The sequence below is a fragment of the Marmota flaviventris genome, chromosome 2 (assembly GCF_047511675.1).
Source record: "Marmota flaviventris isolate mMarFla1 chromosome 2, mMarFla1.hap1, whole genome shotgun sequence".
Taxonomy (NCBI): Eukaryota; Metazoa; Chordata; class Mammalia; order Rodentia; family Sciuridae; genus Marmota; species Marmota flaviventris.
Window position 1 is genome coordinate 23087674 of NC_092499.1, and position 20817 is coordinate 23108490.

Genomic DNA, 20817 nt, shown 5'->3' on the forward strand with positions numbered 1-20817 from the left:
TTTTGCCTCTGCTTTTTTGCTTTGTTTTCTTTTCACATTAATAAATTTTAGCACAAGTCCAATAATATGTTAAGACCCATGAATCTTTCTATCATCAAACCTGAGATTCTCAACACAACTACACATCAATGTTTTTCCCCATTTGAAGAAAGAGAAATATTTTAGATTTATTGGGAGATTTTATAAATCTTTTGACAGTGTATGGGAAGGAATTCTTGTCTCTGTTTTTTGATTTTTTTTTCCTTTTCTTGCTTTGACAGTGCTTATATAGTGAGAAGTAAATATTGGACTTGGTAGTAAATATTAATGTAATTCTTTGATGGAGAAAAAAATGTTTATTACAATTAGACTTTCTTGTTGGTTATTTGATTAAAGAAAATGCCAAAACAATGGCTGAATAGGATTTTTAGCTAAAGAATATAGGAGGAATTCTATGATAGATTTTACCTGGAGCATAATACAGACTGACAAGATTTTTTTTCCTGTTGAAATTCAAATTTGCTTTCCATTAAGTGGGGATAACCATATTTGTTTACAATATGATCTATACCTTCTTCTATACATTTACACTTACAGGTGAATCATTGTATATTGATGTTGATGTGAAAAAATCTGCTTTTTTTTTTTTTTTTTACCTTTATTTGTTTATTTAGGTCTTTTATGTGGTACTGCATGCTACACAAGCACTCTACCACTGAGCCATAACCCCAGCCTAAAATGTCTGCAGTTTTTAAGTAGAAGAATAAAAGTGTTTATATGCTTAATATTTGGGCTTGTATGTATTAATCCTGAGCCTATTAATGTTGCTCTTTAATGATTGAAAAATAAATAATATTGAACTTATTTTGCCTTAAGGTTCAAAGGAATTGCTAAAGGAATCCAAACAATTTTGTAACTGAGTCCATTATAAATTTGAGACAATCTAACTGTAATCTTATCTGTTTATCATTTTTAGACATCTTCTCTTATTCATTTCTTTCTGTGAGTGTGGTTATTCTCACTATTTAAATACATAATTTAACCCCATGTCTACCTTTCCCTCATGAGAGAGAAACTTTCCCAACATTTTGGTAGGACTGTCGTTTTGTTTGGAGTTGGACATCAGAGACGCTCACTTTCAACATGCTAAATTTAAGATGCTTGTGGGACTTCTATAAGTAGAAAGTCATTAAACAATCAGATACTTAAAAGTCTGGAGTTAAGCGTTCTGACCTCGGAATTAAGGATATTAATATACCAATGATATTATGTAGAAGGAATGATGGTTAATATTGGAACAGGCAGAGTTAACCTTATTTGAAAGCTAAATGGTAGGAAAAAACCTAGAAACCTAGAAAAAACCTAAAAACCAAAAAAAAACTAGAAAAGGAGATAATGAAAGGATGAGAAGAAAATGGAGAACTTCTGAGAAGTGATGATATAAGTCAAGATGGAAGAGAGACTCAGGAGTGATCAAGCTGAAATTAAGTGTCACATGCTTTAAGGAAACTAGGCAAGGAAAGAATTTTAGAGTCCATTGTCTTTATCTGTACACGATCTTTAGGAATCTTAATGAGAGCTGTTTTAATTGTATGGTAGGTGGAAAACAGATGCAGAAAATGCAATGATTTGGAAATATGATTTTATGGGCATCAAGTGTGGACTACTCTTTCCAGGATCTTGGCTTAAAATGATGAAGAGTATAGAGGGCTGGTTAGAAGATAATGTAAAATTGAATTAAATTATTTTATTTTTAAAATTTCTGTTATTTTTCTAGATGAACATAACATTACTGTTGTTTTTTAAGATGGACAGTGTAGAGTAGAATAATGCAGTAGAAGAAGAGAGATTCAGTGGGCTGGGGTTGTGGCTCAGTGGTAGAACACTTGCCTCTCATGCATGAGACCCTGGGTTCGATCCTCAGCACCACAGAAAAATAAATAAATAAAAATAAAGATTTTTTTTTTTTTTAAAAAAGAAGAGAGATTCAGGACATGGGAAAGAAAATGTGATTGAATTAGTGAAGTTTTTGATGGATATGGAAGGAAAGAGCAAAGACAGGTTAATTTGCCTAAGGAGGAAGAGCTCTTTCCTGGAGAGGAGGACAGAGGAGCTGTTGATAAGTCTCAGAATGGTACAGTTAGAGCATTTTTGGTGTCTCCTGCATTAACTGCCCCCAATTTTACCTCAAAAAGAGGAGTTATGTTTCATACTGGAAGTGAGGGAAAGAATGGTGGGAAAATGAGGTGAGATATTTTGGAATGACAGTTGTGTGAAATGGATATAAGGTCATGCAGAGGAATTTCACATCCTCATCAATGTTCATTCTCACATTAAAATATGTGTTAATCATGGGCTCTGATGAAGTGGCTCTCCGTGTGGGGTCACATGAGCTGAATCTTTGGTATGATTTTCCTTAAAAGTAACCCGAGGTAGGAATTATGAAGTCTTTTCAATTCACTCAGAGTTAGTTGTTTTGTTGTTCAAATGTGATGAAAGAACAGTTTAGCAAAGGAGTTTGAGATTTGAGCAAGAGAGTGGCTAAAAAGTGAAAGAATAGGGAGTTTGGATTAGAGAACCCAGAGTTTAAAGGAATTTCGAGGGTGTGGCCATCTCCTTGGGGTAGTGACAGGGAGAGAGTGAAGAAAACTGGTTAGATCCATAGATAAAGTCAGATTGGAGGCTGAGGGAAAGACCTTTTGTCTTACAGGCAGCAGTTCTGATAAAACATAATCCACAGGACCATGGGAATGGGTAGCTGAAGAGGCATAGAGTTAGAGTCATCTGAGAAGTTGGAAGTTGAAAACATGGACTTGGGAGTCTAACTGTCGAGGTCCTAAGCTGTCTGCCCTTGTTTTAGTTATATGATACTGGGCAAGTTCTTAACTGCACCAAGCATTGGTTGCTTACTAAAATGGGGATGATAGTGATGTGCCTTACTTTAGTTTTGTGCTGAGATTGAATGAGATAATTTAGATAAAGTATTTGTTCAATCTCTTGCACAACTCAGGTGCTCAGAAAATTTCAGTAGTACTTGTATTATTATTGCTAGTTCCTATTTGTCATTTAGATCTCAGCTTGTACATCACTTTCTAAGAGAGACCCTTTCCCATCACCCTATGGAATACAGACCTCTTCAGGTAACTATCATATTTTAGTAACTAGTACTATTTACTGTTGTAATTTAGCTGTTGGTGTAAGTACCTCCCCCGTTTATTGTTAGCTTCTTTGATATTAAAACCACTTCTAATCTATTTTTCTATAAATCATGTGTCTGAGCCAGTGATCGGGGCTAATGGAATTGAAACCTAAAGATTCTGCTGTTGGACCAAAAGAACTTTGTAAATGTTTCAAGTCTGTTTATTTGTCAGATCCTTGGTACAATGTAGATGAAGTTTACTGTTTATTCAACCCATAGCATCGTCTTAGCCTATTAGTCTGATATTGGGTATAATGATCCTCCTTCCAAGTACTTGTTTAAAAAAAAATAATAGTTCCACCTATCTTTTGATATGGAATCACTTCATTGCCACTTGTTAATTAAGTTGATTTCTAGAATATTGGTAAAACTTTTAGAAAAAGGGCAAAAGGTAAACCACAATTACTAGGATTTTCTGATCTCATTTTAGAATTTTCCACACAAACAAGTGCAAGCTTCTCAGTTTACTGTTTTGTTTGGGTGGACAAAGGAGTGACTCATCTCTTCCAGTCTGTGTTTAGCAAACTGAGCAAATGCAAACTTGTTGATCAGAAATGAGCCTTGTTTTCGAGGCATTATTATGTCTAACATTTTGCCATAATGTCAAACCATGACTTTAATCATAGGGAATTTATATTTAACTTTATTTGAGCCACTGATCATGGGTAATATTCTGCAGTTGAGCCAGAATAATTTTGTAAATTTCCTAGTTTGTTCATTTTTAGTGCCTTAGTACAGTGTAGGTGATACTTATTATACTACAGCTTTGTGTTAGCCTTTGGATTCCATTTTTATTTGAATACATGACCTTTTTAGGTTAGTTTTGTTGTTCTAGGTATTTGGAAACTCAGGATCAGGAAGGATAGCTCCTGTGACACATTGTAAATATTTGACTTTGAATTTGTCATTTTCTTATAATGCTTGAGAACAGTGGTTTAATGTTAATGATCATAACATTCTTTTATTTCTATAAAAGCAATAGCCTCTCATTTTTTGAACTTAAAATAAACATTTACTTATTTACTTATTCTCACATTAAAATGTTTTACTTATGATGATTTAATATAATTTCTAAATATATTAATGACCACCCTTGTTTTAAGAAGGCTAGATTTTAATATTTGTTTCTTGATTAGAGAAATATCTCAAATAAATTTAAATTGTTTAAAAATCTATACTGTAGTTCATGTTAGCCTGAGGTAAGTATTTCAACTTATGTCAGTTTAACTAGAAATAATCTATCTATAAACACTTTATTGGGAATCTTTCAAATGAATTTTTAACTCTAGTGGCATCTATATAGATACGTCTGTCATCAATGCTCATTTTATCGTTACTGAGTTTTACTTTATTATAGTAAAATTTTATGTGCTGCCAGAAAGTGAAATGTTACATGATTGCTTCTAATAACCTTCTAATAATCTGACAGCATTTTAAATCACTGACATTTTCTTCATTTGAACAATATACTAGGTTTTTACTGAAATAACACATATTGTTTTTCTCTACAGTGCCTTCTATTTTATTGACAATTGAAAAAATATATATATTTTACCTTTTTGGAAAATAGTCTACAAAAGAGATAGTATTTTGATAAAAATTATTTCCAGCTAATGGGATTATAAAATACAGAGATAAGGACTCATATTTTCTAAATTGATTGCTAACAAAATTCAATACTAATGATTTCCATTTCAGTGACATTAGAGATTGTCATTGCATTTTGTGTTACACATCGAGTTTTGACAAGAATTTACTTTTAATATTTCATATGCTTTATTCCTAGAATTTAACACATGAGTTGGAGAACAGGGAAAAACAACAACTACAGATGTTGGATCAACTCAAGGAAATCCAGAACCACTTTGAAGTATGTGAGGCTGACCGTAAACAGGCCAACTTCCAGATCTCAGAGCTGACTCAACATGCAGAGGAAGCCACCAAGCAGGCGGAGCAGTACCTCAGTGACTTCCAGCAATCAGAGGCCCTGAGAGAGGAGGCAGAGAAGAGGAAAGAATACCTCAAATTGAAAGCTCAAGAATCCATTAGGCAATGGAAGCTTAAGCATAAGAAATTAGAGCGGGCATTGGAAAAACAATCTGAAACTCTTGATCAGCTGACAGACAGGAATAATCAGGTATAAAAGCCAATTCTTTAGGAGTGATTTCTGCTGTAACTAACCAGTTGTTCATCCATCTTTTGAGCTGACACTTGAGTGCTGTGTTGTGCATACACTGTTATCAATATATCCTTGAGAGAAGAGTTTTTATGTTTTGTGTGTTTCAAAGCCAAAAGTTCTTCAGTTTATTTTCTTAAAATCCTCTTTAATAGTTAAACATTCAGGGCTTTACCCATTAACATAGATCCACCCTCTACCTCTGTTTAGCTTTAATTTCCCTAATACGAATTATTCTTTAGTATTCTAATATTCAAATGGAAGAAAATCTTCAAATATTCCTTAACTTTTCATATGACTTTTCCCTCAGTCCATGTGTTTTAAAATCTCATTTATTTGAATAGTTCAGCTTGAGATTTGACTAGAAAGTGGCATTTTAAATATGCAGTAGTTACTATGGGGCTACTTCTTGGCAGCGGCTATTATAGGCTTAGTTAAATCAGTGACATTGACAGTCTCAGTAGTGTTATCACATCACAAGTCTCTTCAACATTCTGTGTTTATATCCTTTTCTTAGTAACAAAAAAGCATTTTACTTATCTGTGCCTGCATTTCACATCATCTTTTCTCTTGTATAATCAGTTGCTTTGAATGGATTTGATATTACTATGTTGATTCTCAACTAAATCTTTGGGTTGAATTAAATTCAGATGCTTATAAGATAATAAGCAGGAAAGTCACGATTTATTTTTGTACATGTTTAGTCTTGGTTTATCATTTTTCATTTGTCACTTGTTAAGAACTCAGAACATTCCAGAAAAATAATTATTTGGATAAGTTGACTTTTTTTAATAAGAAAAACTATTGGACAATTTTATTTATAAAATCAATTGACAGCACTTAAGAGTGACAGATGCTTATTTCAGAAGAGGCTTCCTGGGAAAGATGCTTTATCTTTTACATGGGAGTTTCTCAGTCATATAGAAGATGGAGGGAGTCATCACTCTGCATTCACTGTGGAGAGCTTTTCATTTTAACCCATCTGACACAAACCGAGTGACTGGTTGCCCTGAGATAAAGCAGATCTTAAGCTCAGACTTGAATCCAAACTAGTTTGATCCCAGGAAATTGCTCAACTTCGATTTTTCAGTTGTTATACTGGTCTTGCAACTGGTTCAGTAAGTTCCATTATAAGGGAAGTAGCTAGCTAGATGAGTGATTGAGGAGATTTGATTGAGAATCATCTGGGGATTTTACATAATTAGAGGAAATTGAGAAGGACCCATGTCATCAGACAGTGTCCCAATTCATGGGAAGGTGCTGAGAGTTTTCTAGATTGGGTTTTTAGAATATTAAAAATGTTAAACAATCCTGATATAATTAGTTTTCTTACTTAGCATTGCTAATAATAAGCAAAGAAGTAGTTTTAAAGTGATTGCCATAGTTAGGATAGTATCACAATTATCACAGCAGGCATTGTAATTTTTCCTTTAAAAGCCTTAAAAATTAATGCAGCATGTTGCAGTTAGAGCAATGGTTAATTAAAGAAGAAAGGGTAAGAAATGCTTCACTGTGGATTCAGGTGTCCAGTAAATCTATGATGTAGTAATATGTGTTAAATAATTTTTGAAAAAAAGTATTTTTAAAAAATATCTAATTGACTATTACTTCTCTGGAATATTTAATATTTTTTAACGGTCCTGGGAGTTGAACCCAGGACTTCATGTGTGGAGGCAAGTTCTACCACTGAGCTACACTCTGATTCTTTTTATTTCTACTTTTGAGACAGGGTCTCACTGTTATCCAGGTTGGTCTTGAATGCTATTCTCCTGCCTCAGCAACTTGAATAGCTTGGATCAACAAGTGTGTGCTAACATACCCAGCTAGAAATATTTAATTCTTAATAAACTCACAACATTACCATAGACGTAATAGGATTCACTATCCACTATTTTTTTGTCCAATTACTTTCAAAAGATGACTCCATGGTGTATTTAGAAGTGTATATTAAAATAAAAATGATACTAGTTTATAACATAACATCTGTGATTTAAAGAATTAGTTACAAGTAGCCTTGTTGACCCACTTTATATGGTCAAATAATACAATCTTTATATTTGCGAAATGATTCTGTGCCTATATCCATTTCTCATTTTGTAGCATAATTTATTTTCTACTTTTTTTAAGCTTTCTCACTTAAAAATAATATTAAAAAGCCAAATGCTTTTATTTTCTTTAAATTCTTCTGAGATTTTTTACTCTCCTTGCTTTATACATTTCTGGAAACTTGTTAAGATATTACAGATCTACTTGATTATTGGAAGATATGTAATATCAAATGAATAGCATGTCATTTTATAATAAACCAAAAAGATCAAGTTGTATTCTTTCTTTGAAGGATAGTGATAGGGATATTTTTACATCATGGAATCACAATGTACTTAGGAAGATGCAGATGAGCATATATTGTATAGATATAGACCCAAAATTGTATAGATATAGATAATCTAATTGTTTTCAATTTTGATATTCTCCTTTTTAAAAAAAGTGCTGTTTGAAATACTTGGTTTTTATACATGCATTGAAAATGATAAATGAAAAAATTTGCACTTTAACTCTGACCCTAGTGTGTGCTTTTCTGAATATCTCTAAGTTCTTTTATATTCTTTTTTTTGAACACAGGTATGAATGATTTCCTAGGTTTTCTCCCTTTATGTTTTTTTTTCTTTTTTCCTGCTACATCTGCAAAATTAATTGGTTTGACTAGGTATTGAACTTTTTGCTTGATAGTATTAGACTTCAGGAATCTTAAATTAGCATTTTTTTGTATTTCTCTCCTGCTGAGAAAAAAAATTATATTTAATATAGGCTGTTGTGTAAAATCTGAATTTTTAAAATAGTTTAATAGGAATCAATGCTGAAGTATAGTTCTTTTTTAGTTTGTATGCCATCCTGTCATATGCAATTCAAGAAAGGCCAGAGTGCTGATTTTCTGTATTTTTTTTCATGTGCAGAAAAAAATAATAAAAAAAAACCTTCCTATTTACCTTTTAGTAAAGTTAAGACATCTTTCTGTATTTTGTGGTCTGGCCTTCCAGGAGTTGGCCCTTCATCCAATAATTGCTATGGTTTTGTTACCGCTGTTGACGGGTGAGGAGTCCTTGCTTCCCCACTGTTGAAGAATAACACCAAAGAAGCACGCCGAGGCAAGGTCAGAGTAGAAATTAGAAGTTTATTAAAGGACAGCAGAAAAGACTTCTCCCGGTCAGGAAGAAGGGGACCCAAGAGGTGGAATCCATGGAAGTGCGGTTGTTTCCCCTTTTTATAGTTTTGGTGATGGAATGTAGGTTGGAAGGCCCGAGGGGTGGGACACAGGTGGGCCAAAGAAGTAATCTGGTCTGGAAGGACTTCTGAGTCAGCACCTTTTTGCTGGGGGCTGTTCATTAACATTTCTTTGAGGTGGACTTTGGCCTAGGGCCTTTTCGGGACTTCATTAACATTCCATGAGTTGTCCTGTGTTTTCCCTGAGTCATTCTCATCATGGTCTCCATTTTAGATTTCACTCGATATTAGACCCGATTTATCTAACTACACTGACTACCTAACTTTAAATCTGGCTTCAGTTTTAGACAGTATCATTCTTCTGGCTTCACACAAACATTTTCAGGCCTTCTGTCTGTAATCTTTCTTTTTGCCCCTCTTTGGAAGTTGGATTTGTTTGTTTTAATAAGCTTTTTTTTTTTTTTTTTTTTTTTTGCCACTGTGACTACAAGTCCCCACCAGCACAATTGTAAAGGTGGAGAAGTTTATTTGGAGGCTCACAGTTTCAGAGGTCTCAGTCCATTGACAACAGGCTTCCTTCCTTGGGGCTTGAGGTGAGGCTGAACTTCTTGGCAGAAGAGTGCAGCAGAGGGAACAGCAGCTCACATGATGATCAGAAAGCAGAGATCTCCACTTGCCAGATACAAATATATACCCCAAAGCTATGCCTCCAAAACCCCACCTCCTCCAGCCACCCCTCCCCCTCCTTGCCTTTAGTCACTACTCAATTAATCCCTTCAAGTGATTACTTCCCTGCTTGGGTTAAGGTTCTTATAACCCAGTCCTTTCTCTAACCCGTCTTGGATTGTCTCACACATGAGCTATTTTGGGGACTCCTCACATCGAAACCATAACAATCTGATTAGAACATCCTTTTCCCACATTCCTTACTGGTATTTTTCTTCCCCGTTACATCTCCAAAATTTTCAAGAAGTTTAATACCTGGCTTCCTCTCAGCTTGTTTCAGTACATGTAATTCTTGCTGTCATCCTTAGTGATTCAAAGTTCAACTCAGCAGTTCATTGAACTCTGTATCCTTATTCTTTACTACTGAATTTCCCATTTTACAGTGACCTTCAATTCACTCTACTTTTGCAACCAATTTCTGCACTTTAGACTTGTATTCATCTGTAATTGTTCTATGTTCAAACCTTCAATTCCAAAATCTCAGTCTCTGACCTTTCAGTTCTTTTATTTCTCTTTTCTTTTTTCATCATTAATACCTGGTTTTGGTCTTTCCACATTCTTCTAGTTGGCCAGCCAGTTCCTGCATTCAGTTCTTCTGTCAAATTTGGCTTAATTAGAAGCTGCTTTTTCTCAGTAGCATCTTCAATTTCTTCCTTCTACCTCATACATTTTACTTATCTTCAATCTGAAATCAACCAATTCTCTAGTTTTCCATTGCTTCTCCTATAGAGTACCAACAAAATTTGTCTTGAAATAGCACTTGGCTGGGGATGTAGCTCAGTGGTAGAATGCTTACCTAGAATAGTGTATGTGAAAGCCTTGGGTGCCATCCCTGGCACTGGAATCATTACCTTCTTCATTTCCCATTACATTTCATTCAGTAATTAATATAAGTCAATCAGTGGGCACACATTTCTGACCTGATCATTGAGGAATGGGGCCTAAAGTCTGTTTGGGAATTCATGGTAAGCATTTATTTAAAAGCCTATAAAATTTACACAAGAAGAGGGGGTTCCTTCTTTCTCTATACTGTGTCCTTTAGATCTGGAATGGCTGAAGCTATCCTGCTGCCATCCTGAGGATGAAGCCTCAGATGAGAAGGGTATTATTGAGAGAGCTACAGAGGGGGTAGAGCTAGGACTTTGACCTACTGCATCCAGTTCTTTTTGGAGTAATGCATTTCATTGTGGCTTAAGCCAGTTTGAATTGGAGTCTCCTTTTATTTTCACCAAAAGAAATTCAAGCAGCATTTAAATTTTAAAATTTGAATTTCAGAAATGAGGAACCATCAATAAAAGAGCCTGAATTGTAGCATTGACTAAGTGTAAATTTAGGGTGGTGGGAGGCTGTTATTGTTTTAAAGGGCAAGTGGATAAACCTTGCTACACTGTTGGGAACAGTTCAGTGAGCCATTAGAATCATACTTTTTGGGACATTGATGATGTGAATCAGAATCTGGCATTAAGTGACTGGTGGGAAAACTTTAGGATGTTGAAGGATGTTATGTTCATGTTTTCAGCCTTCAGAAAGGTCTTGCAAGAAAAAGACAAATTTAGGCTGAAGCTTGTCTGTCTAAAAACAGCAAGATTGTTTTGGGTTGAGTAATCTAAAGTGTGCATTCTATAATTCAAGTTGACTTAACTGCTGATTCAGAGCCTTTGAGGGTTGGGAAAGCCAAGTGATCTACCTAACCTTAGTCCAAGTGTAAGAGGTGGAGATAGGAAATTTAGCAGGGAAAGACAAAAAAAAAAAAAAACAAGACTTTTCCTAGGGCTCTTTCAAATACTTAATCAAGCATTCCTGGCAGCCAAAGAGCACTCAAGTCCATTGTTTTGAACTGCCTCAAGATTAAGGGGCTTTTCAACTAAGGGTCCTGGAAGTGTCCAGGGTACTGAGGTGGTGGTAGAGATGTTGACATTTTCATACTCAGCATCTGAACAATATCTTGGGCTGTGGCCTTTAGCCTAGTAATTAACATCAAGTCAAAGGATTTTCACACTTTACCTGTAGTAGCTGTCCAGCCTAAGGCTGTCATCTTTGTCATGAATTGATATGATACTTGAACACTGGGAAGAGGGTAAAACCTAGAGAAGTGTAGAGTAGCAGAGTCTGAGTTTCAAAGAACCTTTTCAGAATCGTCCTATTTCAGGGCTTCCTACAATGTGAGAAAAGTATACTTTCTGTGTAAACTAGCTTTAGGAGACCATAATATTTTGTAATCAAATATGTTTTACCTAATAGAACTTCATCATGAAAATATAATGTTAATCTTTAGAACTTCCTGGAAGTTTCTTTACTCATGATTAGTGGGTTATATTCTGTTCCAAATGCTAATCACTATATTTAAGCCACCTCCTCTCACTTTTAGGCCCCTCTCCTGTTATTCTTTTTATTTTTTTTAAGATAATAGTATTATTTTATTAGTGTTATGTTATAATTCTTATTAAACATAGAGCACAATTTTTCATATCTCTGGTTGTATACGGAGTATATTCACACAAATTCATGTCTTCATACATGTACTTTGGATAATAGTGATCATCATATTCCACCATCATTTCTAATCCCATGTCCCCTTCCTTCCCCTCCAACCCCTCTGCCCCATCTAGAGTTCATCTATTCCTCCCATGCTTCCTCTCCTTATCCCACTATGAATTAGCCTCCTTATATCAGAGAAAACATGAGTTTTTTTGGGGGGGATTGGCTAACTTCACTTAGCATTATCTTCTCTAACTCCAACCATTTACCTGAAAATGCCATGATTGTATTCTCTTTCATTGGTGAGTAATATTTCATTGTGTATATATGTCACATTTTTTTATCCATTCATCTATTGAAGGGCATCTAGGTTGGTTCCACAGTTTAGTTATTGTGAATTGTGCTGCTATAAACATTGATGTGGTTGTGTCCCTGTAGTATGCTGTTTTTAAGTCCTTTGGGTATAGACCCAATTTTCCAAGAAATCTCCCTACTGCTTTCCATTTTGGCTACACCAATTTGCAGCCGCACCAGCAGTATATGAGTGTACCTTTTCCCTCACATCCTCGCCAACACTTACTGTTGTTTGTATGCATAATAGCTGCCATTCTGACTGGAGTGAGATGAAATCTTAGAGTAGTTTTGATTTGCATTTCTCTAATTTCTAGCTATGGTGGACATTTTTTCATATATTTGTTGATTGTATATCATCTTCTGAGAAGTGTCTGTTCAGGTCCTTGGCCCATTTATTGATTTGTTTTTTTTTTTTTTTTTGGTGTTTAACTTTTTGAATTCTTTATATACCATAGAGATTAGTGCTGTATCTGTGTGAGGGGTAAAGATTTGCTCCCAAGATGAAGCCTCTCTATTCACCTCATAGATTGTTTCTGTTGCTGAAAAGAACTTTTTTAGTTTGAGTCCATTTGATTTATTGATTCTTAATTTTAATTCCTGCACCTAAGAAGTCTTTTTCCTGTTATTCTTAAAGCCACTTTTCATTTTCTTCGATGGGGTAAATAGAATGACCTTCCTGCCCCCAAAGATGTCTCAGTGTAATTCCTGGGATCTATGAATATGATGCTAATCTCATGATTATATATGGCACCGTTCAGTTGAAGATAAGGACATTACTTAGATGGCCCTAAACTAATCACACGAACCTTGTCTTTGTTTTTTTTTTAAATATACTATAATAGATTGTCACAGAATAGGTAACTTATAAATAGTATAGGTTTATTTGACTTATGGTTCTGAAGGCTGGCAAATCTAAGAACATGGCACAGGCATGTGGTGAAAACCTTTGTTCAGTGTCCTAACAAGGTGGAAGGGTAAGCAAACATGAGACAGAAATTCTGACTGAACCCACATTTATAAGAAATCCAGTATTCAGATACCTATCCCACTCCTGTGATAGTAATATTGATCACTCGTGACACCGTAACCCTGATTAATCACCTCTAAAAGACACTAACTCTTAAGACGACAATTAAAACTTTTATGCGTTTTAGAGGAAATAGTAAAATCATAGCATTTCTTCACAGGCTACCCCAAACCCATGTGCTTCTCACATGTAAGATAGATTAATTCCATTCCAAAAGACTTTCATCTCTTAATTTGTTATGGTGTCAACTAAAAAGTTCAAAGTACAGAGTCTTATGTAAATCAGATATGGGTGAGACTCAAGACACAATTCATCCTTAGACAGATTTCTTCCAGCTATGAGCCTATGAAATGAAAACAAATTGTCTATTTGAAATACAACGGTATTAAAGAAAGTCCTATTCCAAAAGGGAGAAATAGGTAAGAGAACAAGGGTAATGGTCCCAAGTAAGTCCAAAATCCAACAGAGAAAAGCTAAGTTTTAAAGCTGGAGAATAATTATTCACTCTGTGTGCTGCCTCCTAGACACTTTGGGAGGTTTGGAACCCTGAAACCTCTGGCAGCCTTGCCTCTGTGGCTTTGCATGCTGGTCGCTCATCTTCTGAGAGTCTCAAGGGTATTCCTGTCTCATGGCTTCCCTGCCTCAATGTTTTGCAGCTTAGATATTTCTTTTGCCAAGTATCCTAGTTCATCACTTCTCATTTCTGCCTTGCATAAGGCCCTAGGGCATAAAACAGAGTAATCTAGGCTTTTTCTATCCTGCTTCTCCAAATTTTTCAGCCTTTATTCATTAGCCAGTTTCAAAACTACTTCCAAAATTTTCATGTATGTATTACGGTAGCAGACTTACCTTTTGGTCTCAATTTTTCTGTCTTTGTCTATTTTCTGCTGTTGTAACAGAGTATCATGGACTGGGTAACTTATATACAACAGAAGTTTATTTAGCTCAGAGTTCTGGAGACTGGGAAGTCCAAGGAGCATGGCATTGGCATCTGGGGTGTGCCTTTGTGCTACATCATAGCACAAAGTAACTATTGTTTCTATGAGGGAGGATAAATGACCTTTTTTTTCAAGTCCATAGACTATTAATAGCTAGACTTGAGTATTAAGTTCAGTTTTTTTCTGCTCAAAACTCAACTACTTAATCACTTTTTTATTCCTTATATTAGTTTGGTGTTCTTTCTTTCTCCCTGTTTAAACTGAATATAGACTTAAGGAAACTACTTTTTTGAATGATTGACTCATTATGTTTTATGATTAATTGTTTCATACCGAAGTGTATTATAGAAGTGCCTTTCATATATTTGCATTTTAATTTTTTATTTTATAATGACTATTAATTTTATTTTCTGGTTCAAGACATAGTGATTCACATGTCAAAACATCACCTTGCCCTCCGTAAATACGTGCAATATTTGTCAGCCAAAAATAAAACTTAAAAAAAGGAAAAGGTTTGGTGAGCATCAGTAAGCAAGGACAGACTTGGAGAGATGGTCTTTGGAGCCAGTATTGTAGAGACCACAGTCTTGGCTTCATTGGCGACCTGCTTTTTCATTTGCAATGATTGGGTAGTGAGAATTAGAGACCATGATGATTAATTCTTAGCCTCTATTCCTTCATGTAATCCCTAACTGGTGAAGCTGGCAGGGGATAATAAACAACTAAGTTAGCAACCTTTCTCTTGAGAATCTTCCCTACATATTGGAATCATAAATTAATCTCATTTCATCCTTTTGTGGCTTTAAGACGCCCAGTTGTATATTGGTGTATTTCTTGTCAATATTGACATTGATTTATTAATTGGGGCTTATTACATCATAAACTTTCTTAAATTTTATTTGTATATACTTCCCTATATTCTATCTCTGTGTCAAATATATCTCTTTTTAAAGTTGTGTCATTTTTGTGCACTTTATTGTTATGTTAGGTAATATTATTTTCATCTCTAATAAATCATAATAGGAGTTTGTTCTTTCCCCATTCCTTTGCTCAATTTATCTTACACTTAAGTATTTGTGATCATGGATTAATATATTTTGATAATGAAAATCTGAAATAACATGTTTCAGTATGAGACTGTTTCAGGATAATTATATAGCCTCCCCTTTTCTAGCCTAAAAATAATTTTCATTAAAAATGACTTTTTAAAATGAATTTTTCTTATCCTTATAAACTTTTTAACCTGACAGTCTATGGTGAATTTTATAGTAACTTGTTTTGTTTTACATTCTTAACCCATCAGATTCTAAAAGAAAAGGATGAATTGAAAAGTCAGCTTTATGCAGCATTGCAACAGGTAGAGAATCTTAGAAAGGAGTTGAATGAGGTCTTAACCAAGCGTGCCCTTCAAGAGGAAGAGCTTCGCTCTAAGGAGAAGAAACTAAATGATGTTAAGTCTCATCAAGCTGAGCTTGAGATGGAAGTCAAGAATTCCCTGGACAGCATTCATAGACTAGAAGGTGAACTGAAAAAGCAGAATAAGAGTCATAGTCAGATAAAAATTGAGAAGGCTCACCTGGAGGAAGAAATTGCAGAGCTAAAGAAGAGCCAGGCCCAGGACAAAGTTAGACTTCTTGAGATGCAAGAGTCCATCAAGAATTTGAGTGCCATTCGAGCAGATCTGGCTAATAAATTGGCTGAGGAAGAGAAAGCCAAAAAAGCAGTGCTTAAGGATCTTGCTGACCTCACAGCCCAATCAAAATCCAGGGATGATGAAACAGCTACCATCATTACACAGTTAAAGCTAGAACGAGACGTTCACCAAAGGGAGCTGGCAGATCTCACATCATCACTGCAGAGTGTGAAAACGAAACATGAGCAAAACATCCAGGAGCTGATGAAGCACTTTAAGAAGGAAAAGAGTGAAGCAGAGAATCATATTAGGACATTAAAGGTACCTGTGCTGAGTTATCTTGGTAATACTGAAGGAATTTATTTTAGTGACTCATGAAGTTAATAAAGCGCAAACTTTTAGAGATCATTCTGTATTCCCAAGCACTGAAGGGAAGATAAAACCAACAGTAAAGAGGTTTATTCATGCCTGTTTGGCCAGGTTGAAATGACCTATAGCAGCCAACCGGGAGTACTTATTTTAGGGTATTGAAACCCTTCTAAAAGAACAGTTAGCTATTTTGGGATTTCAGGAAAGGTAGAGGTGGCAGTAAGTGGTAGACCTGAAACGTGCCCTCATTCAACATTTATGACCTTCTAAAATATAAAAGGCAAAGACTTGTCAAGGCCATAGATGCTGTAACCACAGTTCTTATTAGTATGGTAACTAACGTGGATCAGCTTATGGGCTATGTAAAACAAAGACTTTTGAGATTTACCCTTTCTGTTCCAAATCAAAGTTGCCGAGATAAATGCCTAATTGAGACTTTGCATTTATTTAGAGGACTGTTTCTAAGGTGCTATGGCATTTGTTATCACTGTGAAGGGCAATCATTTGATATCATGATTGTCAGGAATGTGATAAATCTATCCAAGTTCCCTAATCTGTTTTTTTTTCTCTTGAGTACTTATTATTATATTAATACAGATTACATACTACATATTTATTTTTGTTATTCTCCCTTTATTAGAATGAAAACTCCATGAGGACTGGGATTTGAGTCCGTTGTATTTATAGCTATAACTCCAATGCCTCAAATAGTTCTGGAAACTTGTAAATACTGATAAATAGATAAATGAATAGATAAATATTTAGAGGTTAGTTATATTTTTTAAAAAAAATTTTGACAACTACTACTTTAAAAATATTTAAACTGCAAGATGAAATTATATTGAAATAGCTGACATTTGTAGAATGCTATATCTATTTAATGGATTCTTTCCCTGTCCTGTGTAGCCTTATGGCAATAGTGGATTTAGGGTCATTGGGTTAGGTAGATGAAAACAGAGACTGGAAGAGTAGGGAGGAGACCCTTATTATAGTTCACTGGTTCTAAGAAGCATCCATTTTAAGAAGCATCATTGTCGTAATCTACTAAGAAAAGTACTGCCTTCTGCCTATGAAGCTAAGACATGCTATCAACTATAAAATAATCCAAACCAGAGATAGTTAAAATGTGAAAAATGTTTTAATATTGATTAAATATAGTATGGTATGATATTTATCCTTCAGAGTTGACGAACGTATAAACAAAAGTAGAATATGGGATATGAAAAGGAACTGATCTAAAAGAAAATAAACTATATTATATGTTAATTGGTTGACTGGGACAGTAATTAACTACTAGCAAACATTTTTGCAACAAACTATATCAGAGACTGCTATTATTCATGTAATACTGACATTATCCCGATACATTGTGTGGTATTATTTTCTCCCTGAGGAGGAAATTGTGATATGAGAGTTTTAAGTAACTTGCCTAAAGACTTACTGCTGGAGTTTGGTACAGATAGGACTTAAACCTATGTGGTTAAATGCCTGAGTTCTTAATTATTTTTATTCCTGGAAAGGTTTAGATTCAAGGATGACTAATTAATGACTCTGGTGACTACGTAGGTAATGATGCTGTTTGCCAACATAGAAAATACAGAAAGAACAGATTTGGAGAGAAGGGTGGCAAATCTAGTTTTTAGCATATTGAGTTAGATGGGAGGGACTTTAAGATTAACCATAAACATCCTGGTACAGCAGTTTAGTAAATAATGAATGAGTCAGGAGTTGAGGGAGAAATTGAGATTAGAGTGAAATATTTTGGAACCAGTAATGTGTTGTGGCAGTTGAAATTATGGCATTTGGATATTAAATGTAAGAGACAAACTAAAAGAAGTAAAAATGTTGTCATTCCATTTGTCAGAGATAGACAGAAAAAGTCCATGGTAGATGTGAGGGAACTGGCTAAAACATAGAGTGAACAGCACTCAATATATTGAACCAGGCATCTTTTTATCTGAAGGAAAAGATGAAGGAAACCAGGAAGATTGGGACCCTTAAAAGAGGTGGTCTTGGGAGTTGAAGAGACCGAAATTCTCTTTCTTGTCTCTGAAGTAGAATAGGGCAGTGATGGGAGGAATTTATGAGCAGTGAAGACAAAAACTGCTGTGAAGACGGATCAACTGCTTGAGACTAGGCTGGGGCGTGAAAGTACTGCTACATGGTTGAAACTTAAGGAAAAGTATCCTTGGCAAAGGAATAAGGGATGCAAATCTATGATGATAGGTTATTTATTCAGTTAGAAATTCTTATACTGGAGTGCCCATTTTCAGAGTAGTAGTTGCTTATAGACTTACTGTTATTTAGGTTGTATAATAACCTACATGTTACTAACCAGGAGGTAGTAATTTATCAAATTAGAGCAAGTTCAGGATTATTTCTATAAGAACATAATTCTCACATTCAGATATGCTTTCTTGAGTGGGAGATGAAGTATTGGTGGTACAGCCAGACACCTGACAGGATCTGAATATGTCATGTGTCATAGTGGAAAAAGGATATGGGCTGTTTAATTCAGACTACCTAGACATACCTCCAAGTTGCTTCTCTACTTTCACCTAGTTCCTCTTTTCACTCCCAACTTCTCCCTTGCAGCCCTCAGATACCTCCTAATTGTATTTTCTCAAATATGTATTTAAATGTATCACTTCTTACTCAAAAACCATGTTGACTATTTACTGTCTCTGGAACAAAGTCTCTACCTTAGCCCAGCCTTCCTTCCTGTAGCCCCACCTTACTTGTGCACATTAATGGCATTTTTATATTCCCCAATCTCTGCATAAAAATATATAACAGTTCCCCATACATTCATTTCATTGCTTTTTCTTTATTTGGTTTGGCCTTTCCACTGATCTGCAGGGGAAAGAATTTTGCCTAAACCTTTAAGGCCCAATTAGTTTTATACTTCTTTTATAGATGCACTAAAGTTGGAATAAATCTCAGCAGAGGCTGGGATAAATTGCTCAGTTCTCTTTATTTCATAGCTCTTCGTTGGTTTCTCCAGTGTATCACATGGAGGCTGCCTTATATTTTGGTTTGCTGGTGTTCAGTTCTTTTTACCCACGTTCTTGTCTTATAGCGTCTAGCATATATATAGCAAGATACTCAGTGGATGTTGGGTTTAAATATTTGAAAAACTGAAAATCAGAGGATTTGTTCCCAATGTGTTCTGGGATCTACCTAGTTTGAATTTCCCCATGTAACATGGAGAAAACTGATTTTCTTGTCCTTTAGGAAATGCTTTGAATTCATTTACAATACAACAACTAAAGCGTTTTAAGAAATTTCTTCAGTGTTAAGAACTTATAATTTACATGTTTTCTGATCCTCTAGAACCTGTAAACATTTTTTGTTGTTTTAATTTGAAAGACTGAGGTCTGAATGGGGTGTTGTACTGTTCCCTAATGTAGGACCAGAGATTGTGAGGGCCCAGTAGTATCAAAAAAGTTACCCTAAGGAATAGTCTCCACCTTATGCTTTTTTTTTTTTTTTAGTATAATACTACACTTTTACTTATCTATGATAAGTAAAAAAAATGTTGACAGCAAAGATATTCACAGATTTAGTATACTAAATTATGAACAGTAGAATTTTAGACAAGTAGTTCTATAAATGTTACATTTTTGTGTCCTTCAGCATCACATAATTTATTATTTTATCAGTATAATAAGCTCTGATACATTATCCATATTTTTCTCTGTACAAATTAGTTGTACTTTCCCCCTTCATGTAGAATCTCCTTTCTCATGCCTATTTTTATATTTGAATTTAAAGTGTTTTACTGACATGTTCTAATTGTTATGAACATTTTCAGGATATTGGACTATCATCTTATTGTAATTTCAACAAAGTTATTTTATACAGCTTTTTATTAGAACCAAAAGATGCAGGATTGAAGTTCTATACTTTTATCACTAGGCCATATGTTCTTAATCAAGTTACTTCACCTTTTTTTTTTTGTCTTACCAACAAATCAGGAATAGTAAAATTCTTGCATATCACTGAATTGTTGTGAACACATCATTGTGTTGTAAATCCTAAAATTAAAAGTAATAAAAAATACAATAAGTTTTTAGTTTAATTAGGAATTGATGTGCTAATAAGTATGGAGAAGCATGTACTTCAGGGGGCAAAAATCACTGGTTGGTAGAATTTGCCCAGCTCAGAGGTATAAATATCCCCATCTAGGTTGATTTCAAAGGAGACATCTCTGAACATGGGATAAGTTAGTGGAGAAGGAACACATTTGTCTTCTGAGAATCTGAGCTGGCTGTAGCACATCACCAACCTTTGGGAGAAACCTTGTTTACCTATGCTTTTTATAGGACATAAGAAAAAAATAAAAGCATTCTACTGAAACTTAAAATTGTAATTGAACAATTTTCCTGATGAGAGACTTTATTTTGTAAATTTATTTTTAGGCTGTGATTATAGGCTTGCTCAAAAAAAATCAATTCCCTAGTTAATTCAAAGTGGCATCAGGTCTTAGGTGAATTTTGTGGAGTAAATAAAATATAGATTCTGTCTAAAACTCACAAAACTTCTTCCTTTTAGGAAGTTGTTTCAATTATTATGTTCCTATACACCTAATTGAACACACATAATAAACTTATACAAGCAAAAGAAGCAGGTACATTTTAGGCATTAACACACATATTTTAAACATATTATATGTAGTTGCTTATAGATTTTTAGTAACTGTATGTATGGCCAGTT

At 34.7% G+C, this 20817-nt stretch overlaps 1 protein-coding gene across 3 annotated transcripts in view; it reads left to right on the forward strand.

Annotated features, from left to right (window-relative positions):
• Positions 1-20817, forward strand: part of Cep128 (centrosomal protein 128) — a 393967-nt gene that overhangs the window by 113309 nt on the left and 259841 nt on the right. For all 3 annotated transcript variants that reach the window (XM_027931718.2, XM_071607633.1, XM_071607634.1), the window contains exons 15-16: positions 4965-5315; positions 15403-16053. In XM_027931718.2, coding sequence (XP_027787519.2) covers positions 4965-5315; positions 15403-16053 — 1002 coding nt within the window. The remainder of the gene's footprint in view (positions 1-4964; positions 5316-15402; positions 16054-20817) is intronic.